Source organism: Maniola jurtina, chromosome 13 (assembly GCF_905333055.1).
Source record: "Maniola jurtina chromosome 13, ilManJurt1.1, whole genome shotgun sequence".
NCBI classification, from domain to species: domain Eukaryota; kingdom Metazoa; phylum Arthropoda; class Insecta; order Lepidoptera; family Nymphalidae; genus Maniola; species Maniola jurtina.
In genome coordinates, this window is record NC_060041.1 from 2,947,042 (window position 1) to 2,964,059 (window position 17,018).

General features: G+C 36.8%; 1 protein-coding gene across 2 annotated transcripts in view; it reads right to left on the reverse strand.

Annotated features, from left to right (window-relative positions):
- Positions 1 to 4,746: 4,746 nt before the first annotated feature.
- Positions 4,747 to 17,018, reverse strand: part of LOC123870957 (ras-like protein family member 10B) — a 61,203-nt gene continuing 48,931 nt past the window's right edge. For both annotated transcript variants that reach the window (XM_045914472.1, XM_045914471.1), the window contains 2 exons: positions 13,319 to 13,467; positions 4,747 to 6,580 (listed from right to left, as the gene is read on the reverse strand). In XM_045914472.1, coding sequence (XP_045770428.1) covers positions 5,960 to 6,580; positions 13,319 to 13,467 — 770 coding nt within the window. In that variant the 3' untranslated portion in view covers positions 4,747 to 5,959. The remainder of the gene's footprint in view (positions 6,581 to 13,318; positions 13,468 to 17,018) is intronic.

The following is a 17,018-nucleotide window of genomic DNA, read 5'->3' on the forward strand; positions in this document are numbered from 1 at the left end:
ATTATTTCTTAATTCGGAATCATTAAGTAGAAAAGTGTAAAACTACCCAGATCTCAATGTCCTGTTTCCTTTAACGAAAACGTAAAATCGACGTTATGAGGGCAAGAAAATATGAAATGAAAATGCTGCCCAGTCGTTGATACCCTTTGCCCGTTTTGAAAACTCTCTCTAACAGTAGACCGTACCTATATTACTTGTTTTCTTATGTATCAAGCTATGCGCATTATGTTGGAGGGGGAAACGTTTTCAAAAGACAGACACAACGACGTGATCCCATAAGCATTCCTTTTTTTCTCTGGAGATACCTACGGAACCCTAAAAAAAGGAAAAAGAGCAGGGGCAAGCTTAAGTTAAGTCAAAATAACTTAAATAACTTAGAGCTCTATAGATCTTAGCCTAATGAATAAAACAGCTTTTTATTTGCAAAAAACAATTTGAAGAAAGCAATACGAATATTTGCAGAAAACAATATAATTAAATGCAAAGAAACCGGTAATATTGAGTCTACATTTTTGAAAAACAAAGCAATTACCTTGTAGACGGCATCAGTGCTCGTATTTCGATCACAGGAAAATTCCCTCATCGAGTGTTTTCCAATAACGGGCTTACTTCGGGCCACGGATCCTTCGGACGGGCAAATATGGAGGCAAGCCCTCATTTTTAGCGCGCGATTTTTCTCGCAAAACCCTGTGACACACGAAAATTATGAAATTATGAACACACGGTATGAAGCCGCACGCACTCGCGAAAAAAAATACGTCCGAACAGCTCTATAAACATAATTTCTATGTCTCGGACCACGGATTAGGGGGGGGTAAAACTACTATACGTTTCAACTAAGAAGAGTACCTGGAGTAAGTAAGTAAGAGTACGAGCCATTTCCGGAATGTGAAGTCGAACTTTCATTCGAGATTTCATTATTATATCCTGATTATTACTATGTCAAATTACCTATCTTACTGCCTTTCATGATTCTAGGTCAACGTAGGTCAAGTACCCTATAGGTTTTATTGACAGACACGACAGACGGACAGACTACAAAGTGAACCTATAAGGGTTCCGTTTTCCCTTTTGATGTACGGAACCCTCAGTGCGCGAGTAGTAAAATGATGGTGGTTGAAGTATGTGAGTTACGAGTCTTCTAGCAAACAGCTATAGTCGTGACCCGACGAGGCTAACTTGCAATCATATTCCATGGATCGATACAGGAGCGGCGATGGAAATCACGTTAAGAACCATTAGAGCGTATGATATTGATACCTATCCACTTCATATCAATAACTCACGTTTCAATATTTTCTTCGCAAAAATAGTAGAGCAGCTATCTCTCTATTACTACCCGACTACCGCAAAGCCAAAAGCAAGGACTATGATTTTAGCAGTCTATGTATGTATGTATGTTTGTATCAGATTCTGTGTGTTCCACCGTAGCGCCTAAATTACTGAGTTGATTTTGATGAATCAGGTGTCAATAGATTCGTTATTATGGTCCGGGTGATATAGACTACATTTTATACGAAAAAATTGCCCTGATTGATGTTACACCCAAAAAGTGGGGTGTCCAAAATATTTTTTAGGGTTCCGTACTTCAAAAGGAAAAACGGAACCCTTATAGGATCACTTTGTTGTCTGTCTGTCTGTCCGTCTGTCCGTCCGTCCGTCCGTCCGTCGTGTCTGTCAAGAAACCTGTAGGGTGGGGTACTTCCCGTTGACCTAGAATCATGAAATTTGGTAGGTAGGTAGGTCTTATAGCACAAGTACAGGAATAAATCTGAAAACCGTGAATTTGTGGTTACATTATTTAAAAAAAAAAAATTGTTTTTTGCTATGGCATCGAGTGGGATATCAAAATGTTAAAATACACCGAGCGTCACAAAAACAATTTTAGTATATCTATCGCTATCTATCGGCAGTTCGCGAGTAGTTGGATTTGAGTGCTTTTTAACTTTATTTTGTAATGCTTGCAACTATGTCCCCGTGAATTTAGATTTTTGAAAACCCAGTGGAAACTGTTTCATTTTCCAGGATTGTTTCCGTAAAATGGCAGAATAAAAGGAAGGTATAATCGATAAAGAAACAGAACATTGGCCTGTATACGTAGATGAAACTATTAAAGCCTTTCTATAAAAGTTCACAGTGAGCTTAATGATATATAATGTATTATATTAATAACTGACAAAGGAAGATAACAAATATAAAATATACATTTACAGAACAAACAGCCTTATTCCGTTTATCCACCCTAAAACAGCCACCCCAGGCTGTATAATACTTATTGTACTAGTTGTATATACCCAGAAATGTGTGTCCGTCTATCCACCCCGGATTAAAAAAAAAATAATACAAAGTCGGCTTTTAGGGTGAATAGATGGACACACATATCCGTGTAAACACCCTAGGGTAGCTGTTTTAGGGTGGATAAATGGAATAAGCCAACAAGCTTAGATCTAAATTGTTTACCTACCTAGTAAGTTACAAGCGGGGTATACACTGAGCGCGGCAACCTCGATTGATTTGCGCGGAAGCTCGACTAGTATGGTCTATACTCTATACCAGGGGTCTCCAAACTTTGAAGCCTTAGGGCCACAATGATTTGTCGGTATGTTCCACGGGCCAAAACAGTTTTAATTTTTCTGCCCTTAACTGTATTTCTAGCTAGGCTAGTCGCAAAGTTCGCGAACTAAGCAAATATACGCTTTTTTGCATTTTAATTACTTAAGGTTATTTACTAGTTATTAATATGGAAGCGTAGATACTTCAGTTAAGTTTTCTGCGTCATCATTTCTGTGGTTAAGTTTTACCTTGCAAGTAAATAAAACCGAGTAGGTAAATTATCATTATGTGTTTTCTTTTCCAACTTATCACGTAAATAGTAACAACAATAAGAAATTCACTAGTTTTAAGCTATCGCGGGTCGGATTGATGGCACTGGCGGGCCGGATTTAACCCACGGGCCATAGTTTGGAGACCCCTGATCTATACCGAGGCAAAACTAAACACCAACCGCACTAAGAAAGGCTTTGCTATTCCGCCGCGCTTAGTGGAGACCTCGCTAATAATAATAATAATTTGAGCTGAGATCTACAAAGCGTACTTTGACTTTGCTCATGTGCTCATAATTTACCTAGAGTTACTCGTAAAATGAGACAGAATTATGTCTCTCACACAAAACTGCCTCATTTTAACCGAAACTTAAGTGTGAGCAAAGTCAAAGTACACTCTTTAGGTCTTTGCTTTACTTGGGTTAACTTATAGATTTTCCGATTTAAAATTGCTTATAGATTGCATTTTAATTTGAGATGAATTAATTAAAATATTATCTTAATTTAAAAAAAAACAAATTCCTAAAAGAAATAATTATTTTTAAACATTAACTTTATTAACAATCAATAGACTCAAAGACTATGGACATATCTAAGCGTATGGTATTTCTCTCTAGTAATAGTTATTAATTTATTAAATATTATTATTTATTTACGTTCTCTAAAACCTGAATTTAACATAATTTAAACTATGATCATATCTGCGCGAACAAGAAGTGTGCGGAATTTCGGTAGATATGTCCCTAGCCTAATAATTCTTTCCTTTTTTTTTAGACTAGAACCCATAATAAAATACAGTTAAGTAGGTACTCTTTGTAACAATATTATTACGTATGTAAGTTTAATTAAAGTTCAAGCTGCCGTATATTATTATAGAGATTGTGCGTCAAATGTATGTCTCTATACTTAGTTAGTAACAATTAATTTTAAGAGGGGTCTCTCCGTCACTCGCTCCATACAAACGTAGTTCCAATTTAATTTGAATATTAAGCAACCAAAGTCCATGAAATATTGCAGACATATTCTAGAAACTAATATCTATGCCTGTGGTTTTCCAGATTTTTGTTAAAATAGTCGGTTTCAAAGTTACGCGGTTTTAAAAATTTATATACAAATCTTTGAGCCCCTGTAATTTTAAAACTACATATTTTTAGAAAAATCTAAAACACCACAGGCACAGAGTTTTCTAGAATATGTCTGCCAAATTTCATGGACTTTGGTTGCCTAATATTCAAATGAAATTGGAACTACGATTGTATGGAATAAGTGACGGAGAGAGCCCTGTTAAGATAAAATTAACCTTATCACAATTATTAAAACTTAAATCTTTCAAATCTATCTATAGTATCAGATGATGTATCTAAACTATACATTTATGTATAAAAAAGTGAAGCAAAGACAAAACCAAATAAAACAAAAGAGAGAAAGAAAATTAATCAGACACAAAACAGGTCCTCAACTTAAAAAAAAAATCTTTGATGATATTAAATAATCCCCAAAGGTTATAACGGTTTTACGATTGAAGTTCTTTTTTGTGATTTTGCATATTAGATTAAAGATATCTTTCAAATATGCATCTCGAGGGAAATACTAAAGTTCTTCAAAGTTCAAATGAATTTCATATAGCCTTAAATTGAATAATAAATAAGAAGGGAACATAACTCCATACTTAAGATACGCGAGATAAATGCCATCAGAGCCTGAATATTATAATTATTTCAGCCAAGAAACGAATATCTAGCAAAAAGATATCCAACTAAATAGTACTAACGTACTTAATAGTATAAATAGTACGTCGTGCACATCGTTTTGGTGGATTACATTTGAATAGGTCATTTCAAAAACCGCTTAAGTCACTGAATTTTTTTTTTTAGGCATTCAATAAAACTGTTTCATTCAAAAGTAAACGAATTTCGAAGGACTATTGGGCTGAATAGTGTTTGAACTTTATAAGAAATATACTGACTTACATGGTTTTTATCCAGGTTCTTACATCTATCTTTTAGGAAGCATTCAAAGCATAAAAAGCATGTTCGAGACTTATGTGGTTTTTGAAATGACCGATTCAGTTATGTTATTGTTTTGCGGTGCGGTGTTATAATAAAGAATATTACTTAAATTTAAAATTAATACAATTTTAATCAACAGATGCTTTTGTATAAATTAGATAAACACTGCAATGCCATTAAAATAACAATAACGTTGTACGTAATTAGATATTCAATACATACCTACTTGATATAGCCAACTATTTGAAGGCCAACGGCAAAGCGATTCAATAAATAACATTTTCATATTGCAATAAGTTTTGGTTGATTAAATTGTAAATTATCATAACAATATTAATATTGTCTGTTACTAATTATTCTATTAAATGCCCAAAAAAAGTTGATAAAGTTCGCAGATCTGTCTAATGTAAAGCAGTTGTCCGACCGCCGACGATTAGCGAGAAACGAGCTGAGCTAACAACTAGAAAAGAGTTTGTGAGCGATGAGAAGCGAGTTTAGTTGAGATGATTTTGTCGCTGGGAAATGAGTGAGAGTTCGGCTTTGACGGGCGATTATACTTGCACTGGTCGCCGAGACATAATATGAAAAGTGTTTTGATCGCAAAGAGAACGTCGTTGAGCGAGTTTTTTTAGCTCTTCTCGTTGAAACAAACAAGTGGTGAGGGAATCCTCGCTAGCAGTGTGCACATTCAGCAATCAATAACAATTAATATAAGTAGTAAGTATTTATATCTTTTATTGATACAGAACATCGATTGTACGTTTCTTGAGTGAGAAAATAATCGATACTTGATCGGTTCTTGGTCGGCGGTGGGACAAGCGTCTACGGTGGTCGGTGAGATTTATAGAGCGTATTTTAACTTTGCTCAGAACTTTACTTAGAGTTAAAGCGAGATATATTTATGTGAGAAATCTATATCTATCTCACTTTGTGTCTTAAGTTTGAGCAAAGTCAAAGTATGATAACCTGATTACCTGGTCTGTGGAATTCTCTATTATTTTCAGCCTAGTGGTAGTCTAAACTTTCATGCTGATGTAACGGCATGCGTTTCACATTTTCGAGTTTTTCATCATGCTTGCGACTACGAAAATTTAACGTCCCGAATACGAATTTCACAATACAGAAGTGCTAAGCAACTACACAACGGTTCTCATGGGAAGATCCGCCTCCAGTCGAAGAGTCTGGCAGAGGTTCAGAGCGACTCCCTCCACTCCACTCTAAAGCATCTATCATTTCCATTAGTTCCTTAAACACAGCTATCACACGCCAATTGTATTTAGCTGAACACTCTACGTAACTGCACTTCCAGTGTTTACGGACAAGATTGACAATGTTCCGTCGTTTCTCTCTAGAGTCACCACACGCACTTTCAGCCATAGCTAACTGTTGTAAACCACTCGAAGCAGAGGGCGTCGTACTACACAGAAGGTCCTGTTTATTGCCTACAACTAGAACTGGTACGTTCCTCATGTCACGGCTCTCAACCATTTGATCCCTCAACGTTCGTATGTATTGAAACGTTTCCACATTTGACAGATCAAACACGAGGATGTAAGCCGTCGCATTTCGTAATCCGTAAAATCTGTAATGCGCCCATTCGTAATACGAATTGATGGGGAAGTAGGGTATCACTGGCACATCTGTTATTTTGACTTCGTACAAATGCTCGTTGATGATCACCGATGGGTAGAACGTGTGTTTTCGGTCAGTCGGGATGTAATCTTCTGAGAAGTCACTCCACACGAATTGCTGAAAAAGAAAAATTGTTTAGTGATACATTCATACTGTACTAGCTGATGCCCGCGACTTCGTCCGCGTGGATTTAGGTTTTTCAAAATCCCGTGGGAACTCTTTGATTTTTCGGGATAAAAAATAGCCTATGTGCTAATCGAGGATATTATCTATCTCCATTTCAAATTTCAGCCAAATCTGTTCAGTAGTTTTTGCGTGAAAGAGTAACAAACATACACACAAACTTTCGCCTTTATTGTGATGAAATGTGATGCAGAAAACATTTAGGGCATCGTCGCACACCCGCACATCACCCTCGCTATCCCGCATCGGATATTGATCAAGTGGGGTATCATTATGAAAGGGCTTTGCCTGTACATTCTAAAACAGATTTTTATTTATTTTTATGTACTTATAATAGTTTTTGATTTATCGTGCAAAATGTTAGAACAAATACCCGAGTACGGAACCCTCAGTGCGCGAGTCTGACTCGCACTTGGCCGGTTTTTATGATAAAAGTAAATCGCATGAAGCACAAAGGCACTCACTGGGTGTCACGTACTCCAATAATGCGTCGTAAACCGTATACTGCGTGCCTAAAGACTACGTGCTCCTCGTTCATAAATACCTATGTGTATTTGATCCAATATTTGAACGGTAGGAATGTTGGCTGTTGAAGAAAAAACCCTTTGACGCAGAATTTCTCGATTTCAAACGCCCTTTCAGCGCCGTGTTTCCCGTCACGTATAGCTTGAGTCGTTGCCTTCAAACTACATAATATAATATATAAATATCGCTCACCCTACTTTGAAATGTCACTGTTTACACTTAGATGTAATATTATATTACATATAAGTGTGAAAGTAGGGTGAGCGATATTTATATATTATTTTATATTCCGTAGTTTGAAATCAACTTTAGCCTTGATAGTCTAGCCCAGGGATTTCCAAACTACGGCCCGCGGACCAAATCCGGCCCGCCAGTGCCATCAATCTGGCCCGCGACATCTTAAAACTAGTGTCACTAATCTGGCCCGCGACAGCCAATTTCTTATTGTTGTTACTATTGCTGTGATAAGTTGAAGTAGAAAACACGTAATGATAATAATTACCTACTCGGTTACTTGCAAGGTAAAACTTAACCACAGAAATGATGACGCAGAAAATAACTAAAAAATAACGTTAAGTAATTGAAGTAATTGAAATGCAAAAAAGCGTATGTTTACTTCGGTCGCGCACTTTGCGACTAGTCTAGCTAGAAATATACTTAGTTGAGGGAAGAAAAATTTAAATTGTTTTGGCCCTTGGAACATACTGACAAAATCATTATGGCCCTAAGGCTTCAAAGTTTGGAGACCCCTGGTCTAGCCGATAAAAGACCGATCCGTCCAGTAGTTTGAGCTGTACGTCGATAGATCAGTCAGTCAGACAGTCAGTCACCTTTTCCTTTTATATATTTGGATAAAAGCCATGCCTACATACTTAAAAGATAGACTACGTATCTAAATAAGAAACATATCCCAAGGGAACGGACACGGTTGGTCCGGCGTCCCTTATTTATCCCTTTAATCTACCTTTTGTGTGGAAACAACAAATAGAACATCCCTGCCCTTTATTCAGGGACCACCTTTATTTATTGCTTTCCTGGCCGGATGAGGCGAAATGTTTAGTGATTTTTGTAATCTATTATCTCCGAGTCACTTACATGGCTGCCCAAAAAAGGAGTTTTATGTTTTCAGGGATGTACGTATTTATCTGAGGTTATTCACCATAACTTCTAATTGAACAGATTTGGATAATGGTATCGTTAGAACCCTTTTAAAACCAGGAGTTCGCATAACATTGTATTGCCATGCATTTGCCTTGGGAATTAGTGTGCCAAATTCCGAAAAAATCGAATCGGTATTTAAAAAATATTTTAAAGTAATAAACGGACTTTTTATGTGCTAGTGTTGGTTGGCGGGCGTGTTCTGCCTTTTTGGAGTGTTTTTTTTTTGTTAAAACTGACTGGAAAGCGCTCTAAGGGGGTGCCGTGCGTATGTCGGCGAGCGCCGGCACAGACGGGGTCCATACTTGTATAGTTTATCTAACTTGTTACAATTAACTACAAACTTGACATTGGCTAATCTTTGTAAAGCCAAACGAGATAGAAAAAAAAAGTTTTAAACAAAAATACGAAAGCATTACAGCTAAAATAAAACTCTTATATGAAAACACATTTGAATGTTCCCAACAGAGGTTTTCGCCAAACCAAATACATCAACACGTTCCTTTAGGCCATTTATATGCATAAAGCCCATCTGAATGGAATATCACTTGAATTTACGAGTTTATTCCCAATTCAACAGCCAACATTGGGTCCAACATTGTAGTGTTTGGACAGTGGATGTTACAATCTAAAATGTATCGAATGTATCAGATTCTTCACGGTTTGGTCCAATTTTCTTTAGTTTGTGATCACATCGAAGAGTCGTAAATTACCAATCCTATGCTTTTAACAGTGTTGTTTTGACAAAAAACGTTTAAATTGTTTGTTTTTACTTAGGTAGTCCTTTCATAAGTGATAGTTGGGAAATCTTTGGAGATGTGATTGATATAAAGTGTTAGTAACTCGAGGCTTCGAAGTAACTGACAGGCGGCAGTTATTCCTACATTTGACGCTAGGTAGCCCATGAATCGCATATTTTTCTCTTCGATCGTCGATTCAGGCTCAAACTGAGAGTTCCCTCACTCTAGTTCACCCTGATGATGTGAATATTAGCTGCTTGCCAATTCTACTGTGACGAATACACCAATATTTGATCAAATAAACATAACGAGTGTCAAGGGGCACGTACTCGTTCAGATTCGGCTTTATGACACATTATCAAAATGTGTGCTGTTGAATGTGTATCAGTAGGCCTAGCACCAAAGTACTTATAAAATCGTTTTTGTTATTGCCTTTTAGTTTAACCAAAAGAAAGTGATTTGAGTGAATTACGCATCGTTTCGTACCTCTGTCGTAGTGTTGTCGGTATCTTTTCTATTCTTCTTGTTATGTTGTCCTAGGCTTAAAGTGTCCTTGTCGTAGTCCTATCGTAATATTCGCATTGTCTTGTTGTATACTTATCGTACTCTTATCGTTGTCGTAGACGTGTCGTTAACTTATTATAGACATTTCGTTACCTTGGCGTAGCCTTGTCGTACTCATGTCGTTATCTTGTCGAGTACTTGATGTAATCTTGTCGTAGTCGTAGTATTGTTTTCTTGCTGTCGTATCGTAATGTTATCGTACTCTTGTCCTGCTCTTGTAGTAGTTATGTCGTTGTCTTGTCGTTGCCTTGCCGTGGGCGTGTCGTTGTCTTGTCATAGTCTTGTTGCAGACTTGTCGTGCTCTTGTCATAGTCGTGTCGTAAAGTTATCGTTGCCTTGTCGTAAGTGTGTCGTAATCTTATCGTAGACGTGTCGTAGTCTTACTACAGTACACGAGTGCCGTGGATACTACACTATAAACAATACCTATGTATGTAGTATACAGGGTGTTTGGTAATTAGTATAATATAATGACGACACGTACCAATGAATTCTATTTCGTATGGAAATTTTTACTATTTTATTTCGTCATTATACTTCAGCATTATATTTATCAGATCAAAGTAGCATAGGTACGTGTCGTCATTATATACTCATTACCAAACACCCTGTATACCTATTCTAATTTTCTCATAGTTATTATTTTGATCAAACTTCTCCGTTACTACCGTGCAGGGTATCCAATCAAATTATTCGTGAAGGATACAATATCGCATCAAGTATCTAATAAGTATGTATCTGAGCCGTTAAGTGTTATTAGAAACCTTACCCTCTCACACCCTGGTGCATGGAGTTGCCGATGTCTAGAGCATCAAATACCTATCCTGCAAAATTGATATATAACTTGACCGGTCGATGCACAAGTATATCTACCAGTCTCGTTTTTTTAAAATTGTACGAAAAAGAAAACCAGGCAAGTGCGTGACGAACTCGAGCACTGAGGGTTAGGAAACTTGGAAAGATACATGTTTTATTTACAATTATTTTGTTGTTTCTTCAACTTCAAAAATGTGAGTTTGTAATTTTTTTGACTAAGAATTAAAGACTTTCCAATTTGGTCCTTTACTTGCGCTGTGAGACCTTAGATTCTTGCCAAATTTCATGATTCTAGTAGATTCATTAGCAGTAGGTTCATTCAGTAAATTGATGCTAGACCTGCTACTCAATTGCGGTAGAGTGACAGCTATTGCAATTACCTCTGAGGTTGACGCTCGCTTACATTGGCTATAGCAATGCATTGTTGCAACAAGAATAGCATAAATTCAGCCAATCATAGCTATTGAAATTGTAATTATGATTGATGTCTAAAATTATGGTCGGTAGTGGTTTGCACTACCTTTCAATAGTAAAAATTATTACTATCTTTATTACTTTATTCAATCACGCAACTCATGTAATAAGAGTAAAAAAAAAATATATATTATTTAGTATTTGTGAAGGATCTTATATTATGGTTTGGTAAGATTTGCTCCTCTAGTATGTAAAATGACATCTCTCTACTATCAGGGCGATTGCTAAGAAGCGATACCGCTTACGAGCCTTTACTTACATAAACTTTGTATCTAATGAATATTTCATGAAATAGTGAACTAATATTAAACGTAGGTTGGTACATTGTATGTTTTACCCGGTAGTAATAATACGTTTATGGTTTTACCAGCTTAGTGAGCTTAAGGCCAGTTCACATATTAAGAAACCGCGCGATTAAAACTGATGGTACATGACATAAATCCACTTTCAAGGTAAACTTGAAAAGATAGACTGCAACGCGCGATAGTGACACGCGTCACCTAAGTGTTTACCTCAAAATATATGCTCTCTAATCTCTACACATATTTTACACTAAGCGGTGCGCAAGTGTCGCCTTCCAAGTGTTGCATGTCGCTGTCACGTGTTGATGTCGCATGTCGTTGTCGCATGTCGTTGTCGCGTGTCGCGTATCGTTGTCGTGTGTCGAGTGTCGCGTGTCGCGTGTCGCTGTCACGTGTAGCTGTCGTGTGTCGCTGTCGCGTGTTGTCGTCGCATATATTAGCGTCACTCGCACTCAACCGTAGTGGGTTAGCGCCGGGGCTGTGTGGGTGTGCAGGGCGTCCCCACCTCGGTTGCCATCTCAGCCTGTCGCGCGATGTACTTATTTGTAATAAACTAAAAAGTCAATTAGAGTCAGAAAGAAGTCAAGGCTGGCACGAAACAAAAATAAAATAGAGTTAGTGGAAATGTACCTAAGTGGAAATTCTAAAAGGATTTTCCTCTTCACCTCACTTCAATTTTCATTTAAACTTCAATTTTAAAACGTTTAAACGTCATGACCGAGCAAGCAACGTGGAAAATTGTAGAATCCTTCTTATTTCTCGTATCTTTTTAGCTAGCTGACATGACATCCGAGTTAATTCTTATCAGACTAATGAAAATTTTAATGAAAACATCTCATAGCTATGTTCAGAGAGATATACCTACAAGAGGTTTTCAATTTTATTTAATATGTTAGCGCTTGATTACGACTGGACCTGGTTACAAGTGCACTTAATGGTAGTGGGCTAACTGTAGAGATAGTGGCAGTTATATTAAACCTATCCATCATATTATACGTATATTTTGTGAGCGCCATCGCACCCTACTGCTAAATCACATGGCTTTGCCAATAGCGTGGTGCGTAGCCACCTGATACAATTTAGAAAAAGATGTCCAAATTTACTCTTGGGTCATTGTTGATTTAATATATCGATCGGGATCAAAGTTCTCAAACAGGAAGTTAAGTTCGAAGAACCTTTACCGTTGTTTTTTTTCCTATAAACGAAATTCACATAATAATATTATGTCCAATTGGTTCTGAGAAATAAATAAATGTTAGTAATATGATAAAAAAATACCGAAAAGGGATATTATTGTTAGACGTCGTAAGACCAGATCTTTAACCAATTTTATGAATACGACTGGTGCTTCTTGTTCACCAGTCAGTTTCAGGCATTTTTACAACATTAGTTACTCCCTCTAGTAATATATCGCATAGTACATCTCTCTGGCTATGTTGGTTTGGATACCTATACATATTTAATTAAAAGCTGAATTTCATTTAATATAGCTCAAGCTTTTGCCTGGGGCTTCGTAAGTTGATTAAAAATATATCTGAATAAGACGTACAAGTATAATACGTAAACCGAGATAATAATATTCCTTTTTACTTAATTACGAGAAATGATTACATACTGGTTACCTACCTGTAGACTTAGTAATTAATTTAATAACAAAACTAGCAGAGGGTAGGGCTCTACCAGCTAGGGTTCCGTACCTCAAAAGGAAAAACGGAACCCTTATAGGATCACTTTGTTGTCTGTCTGTCTGTCTGTCTATCTGTCTGTCAAGAAACCTATGGGGTACTTCCCGTTGACCTAGAATCATGAAATTTAGTAGGTAGGTAGGTATTATAGCACAAGTACAGGAATAAAACCGCGAATTTTTGGCTATATCATTTAAAAAAAAAATATAATGTATTTCAAATTTCAAAATAAGATAACTGTACCAAGTGGGGTATCATATTATGAAAGGGCTTTACCTGTTAATCCTAAAACAGATTTTTATTTATTTTTGTGTTTATGATTTATCGTGCAATATGTTGGAAAAAATACCCGAGTAGAACCCTCAGTGCGCGAGTCTGTCTCGCACTTGGCCGGTTTTTTTTATTTACCTGAATAATACTCGTCTTCCCAACCGCAGGGGCGCCCAGAAGCACAACCTTGATGAGGTCCAGACTGTCTGGACTAGGTTCCACGCTGGGCGCACCTCCCACTGTCATACTGCCGACACCACCTCGCTCCAAGTAATCCAGGTCCAATTCTGTAGAGAAAGAAGACCTTGATGTTGAAGTTGAAGAGTTTGATGATACCCTCAGAGTGCTATTGACTAGCATGAGGTACGCATTTCAAAACTAGAAGGTTTTCGTTAATTTGTAAAGCATTTCGTACATATCTACTTACTGGTTTTTTTACACAACTACCCAAAAAAAATAATGTTTCAGGGTTCATATAATATGTATAGACATATTATATGGACAGGGCTTAATTACCCGAAGTTGAAAGATGATGATCGCCAAACTTCGTTTCGAAGAAGGCATGTGATCATGATATGTATGTGTGTGTTTCTATGCCCCACCATCTAAATGCCTAAACGATTTGGATGTATCACATTAGAATCATTCATCGTCTCGAGTAACACTGGCTATTAATTATTTGAAAAAAAAAAAAAAACAATATGGCAGAGAATAATTAAAAAAATTAAATAATACGACTGGTATTATTTAATTTTTTTAATTTTAATTACTAGGTAGGTATTTGTTTTACAAAGTGTAATATGTCGGGAAAAATTTCGCCTACGTGTGAAACTCAAAAAGAAAATACATTGTCACTCATTAGGTACGTACGAAGTGGCTATTTCAAAACTTGAAGAGTTTATAGTAAATTTGAATATGGATAAAATTTGATTCAATATTATATTAGGAAAACCCTCGCATGAAAATACCATAACGTGTAAAACACACAAAAACAAAATCTGACTATCACTCATCGGATTTAAGCAGTTTTCCTTCACTATTTTCCGATATATAGGTATTTTCTAAATATTATGATTAACGGTTATCTAAGTATCAGCTAATAAAGCCTTCTCATGTTACGCAGCTCTTAATCTACTCAAAGACAAAAACAATAATAATAACAAGTCCCATTATACGATCGGAAGCATACTTATAACACGCCACACGTTACGATTTATCCCATCAAGTTTTTTTTTTTAATCGATGACAAGAGCCCCGTGAACATGTAGCTTGGCTCATCATTATCAACCGATTGACGTCCACTATGGACGTCTGCTTTGGTCCAAAATTTGTTTAAACTCGAGATCTTGAGCTGTCTAAACAATGTTACATTTTCATATTTTATAATATAAACGACATAGTCTAAAAAATGTATTATTATAAAATTGATATAATATATTAAAATTGTCATTCAAACGAAGTAACGTTGAATTTAAACTAGGAGATTTTCCCCGAAGTCGGTGGTAAAGTAGTAGGTACTTACTGAGCTGAGGAAATTCATATTTTTCATGTATTTAACGTGACTTAAGTGTCATATTGAATGGTATTAATTTAATTGTAGTCAAGCGTGAGCCTATAATTAATTTAAAAAACTTTAATTTTTCTTAATATTTGAAACGACTAGTGCTCATGTATCGCAGACGTCGGTTCGGGTAGCGTGTTATAAGTATGGTTCTGGCCTAATAAGTTCCATAACAAGATAAAGGAATTATGAGTAGGATGACCCAGTTCCATTCTCCCTTCGACCCTCCAAAGTTCTGAGCATCACATAACGTAATCTCTTCAGTCTATGTAGGCGAGTATGAATAAGATTTAGATAAATGTAATTTATTAGGACTGATTGCTTATGAAAGGGATGGTCTAACTATGTTTTACATTTATCCAAATACCAGTTTTCATGAATATAACTTCGAAAATTATGGATTAAAAAGTCAGTGTCTATATTCACACTTAATATCATAAATGCGAAAGTGTGTCTTTCTGTCAGTCTGTCTGTCTGCTACGTTTTCACGGCTCAACCGCAGAAAAGATTTTAATGTTTGGTACAGAGTTAACTTACGTACCGGGGACGGACATAGGCTACTTTTTATCCCGGAAAATCAAAGAGTTCCTACGGGATTCTTAAGAATCTATCCGTTTAACCGATTTATATGAAATTTGGTACAGAAGTAGCTTACGCCGAAATTGACTTCGGCCACTTTTTATCCCGGAGTTTTAGTACCTACTCAATAAAAAGAACACAGTAGAGTCAAGTTCAAGTTTCAAGTTTTTAACCCCTAGCTTAGACTGTGCGTTGATAGTTTAGTAAAGAGATGTGTACAACCAATGTACAACTGAATATTAGTCTCACTGTTTATGTAGGTTTAGTTATAACTTTATTTAGACCAAGACACTTAAAAGCACTCAGCAAAGTTATTAACAATAATTAGATTAAGGTTCAGAGGAGACAAGAGATTCCGTGTGTCCGTATAAAACCCATCTCAATGGATTTTCCGTTGTGTCCATTATCATTAAACAAGGGATAGGTAGGATTTAATTTCTTAAAACGCACATACTTAGCCCTGAAAAGTTGGAGGTGCGTACTTAGCGCGTGCCCGCAATCGAACCCAGACCTCCGGAATTGACTAGGCAGACGTATTAACCACTAGGCTATCACTGCTCTAATTAGGTTATTAAATGTATATATTAACATTTATATACAAACACAAAAAAAATATCTTTCTACCTATAGTATGCCCTTTATAGACTGAAACCTGTGCTGAAACCATCCAACCGATGTGCCCCAAACCAGTTTCTTTAGAAAGGCAATAATGCGAAGATGGTTTTAGACTACTAAGACAATGCATTAGGCATATTCTTTTTTAGCATAGCAGCACACGCCGGGATATTTGCTAGTAAACTATACCTATCTAAGGTACCTATTCAAAGAGCGTCTGAAAATTTGACGTAATAATTCTAAGAAAAATTGATGGGACGTAGAGCCGTTCACTCTGTTAGAGAGATGGCGTGCCACGAATCATAAGGCTGTGAGTAGTGACTAATAATAATGTTAGAGTCGAGGGAATAAAATATCCTTTGATCAATCCCCTTTGCGGGTTTCCCTTCGCCTTTGACGAGCTCCCGAAGGCGTGTGAGAAATGGACTTTTATATCAATCTAAAATCTAAATATATAAAAAGAAAAGATGACTGACTGACTGATCTGTCAGCGCACAGCTCAAACTACTAGACGGATCAGGCTGAAAGGCATGTAGATAGCTATTATGACTTAGACATCCACTAAGAAAGGATTTTATAAAATTCAGACCTTAAGGGCGCCTTCAAATTTGCGGCCCCGCTGCTTTGTAATTTCATATGAAAAACAAGTGTAAATTAAAAATTTATAACACCCCCGACAAGTGAAGGTTACAGTAACTAGAAAAAAGCTGATAACTTTCAAACGGCTGAACCGATTTTCTTGGATTATAGCTAAGAACCCTCTCGATCAAGCCACCTTTCAAACAAAAAAAAACTAAATTAAAATCGGTTCATTAGTTTAGGAGCTACAATGCCACAGACAGATACACAGATACACACATCAAACTTATAACACTAACACCCCTCTTTTTGGGCCGGGAGTTAAAACACCCGCGCTGCAACAGCGCTGCCTCCGCACGGCACTTTCTGCCTTTGAAAGCGCCCTAAGAGCGAAAACGCACTGCATCTGATCCATGAAGTAGTCATATAGAACTATGTATTTTTATGGTAGCTTACGCACTAGCCCCGACTTCCGTCATCCGAGTTTTCTGCGCCATCCGTGAG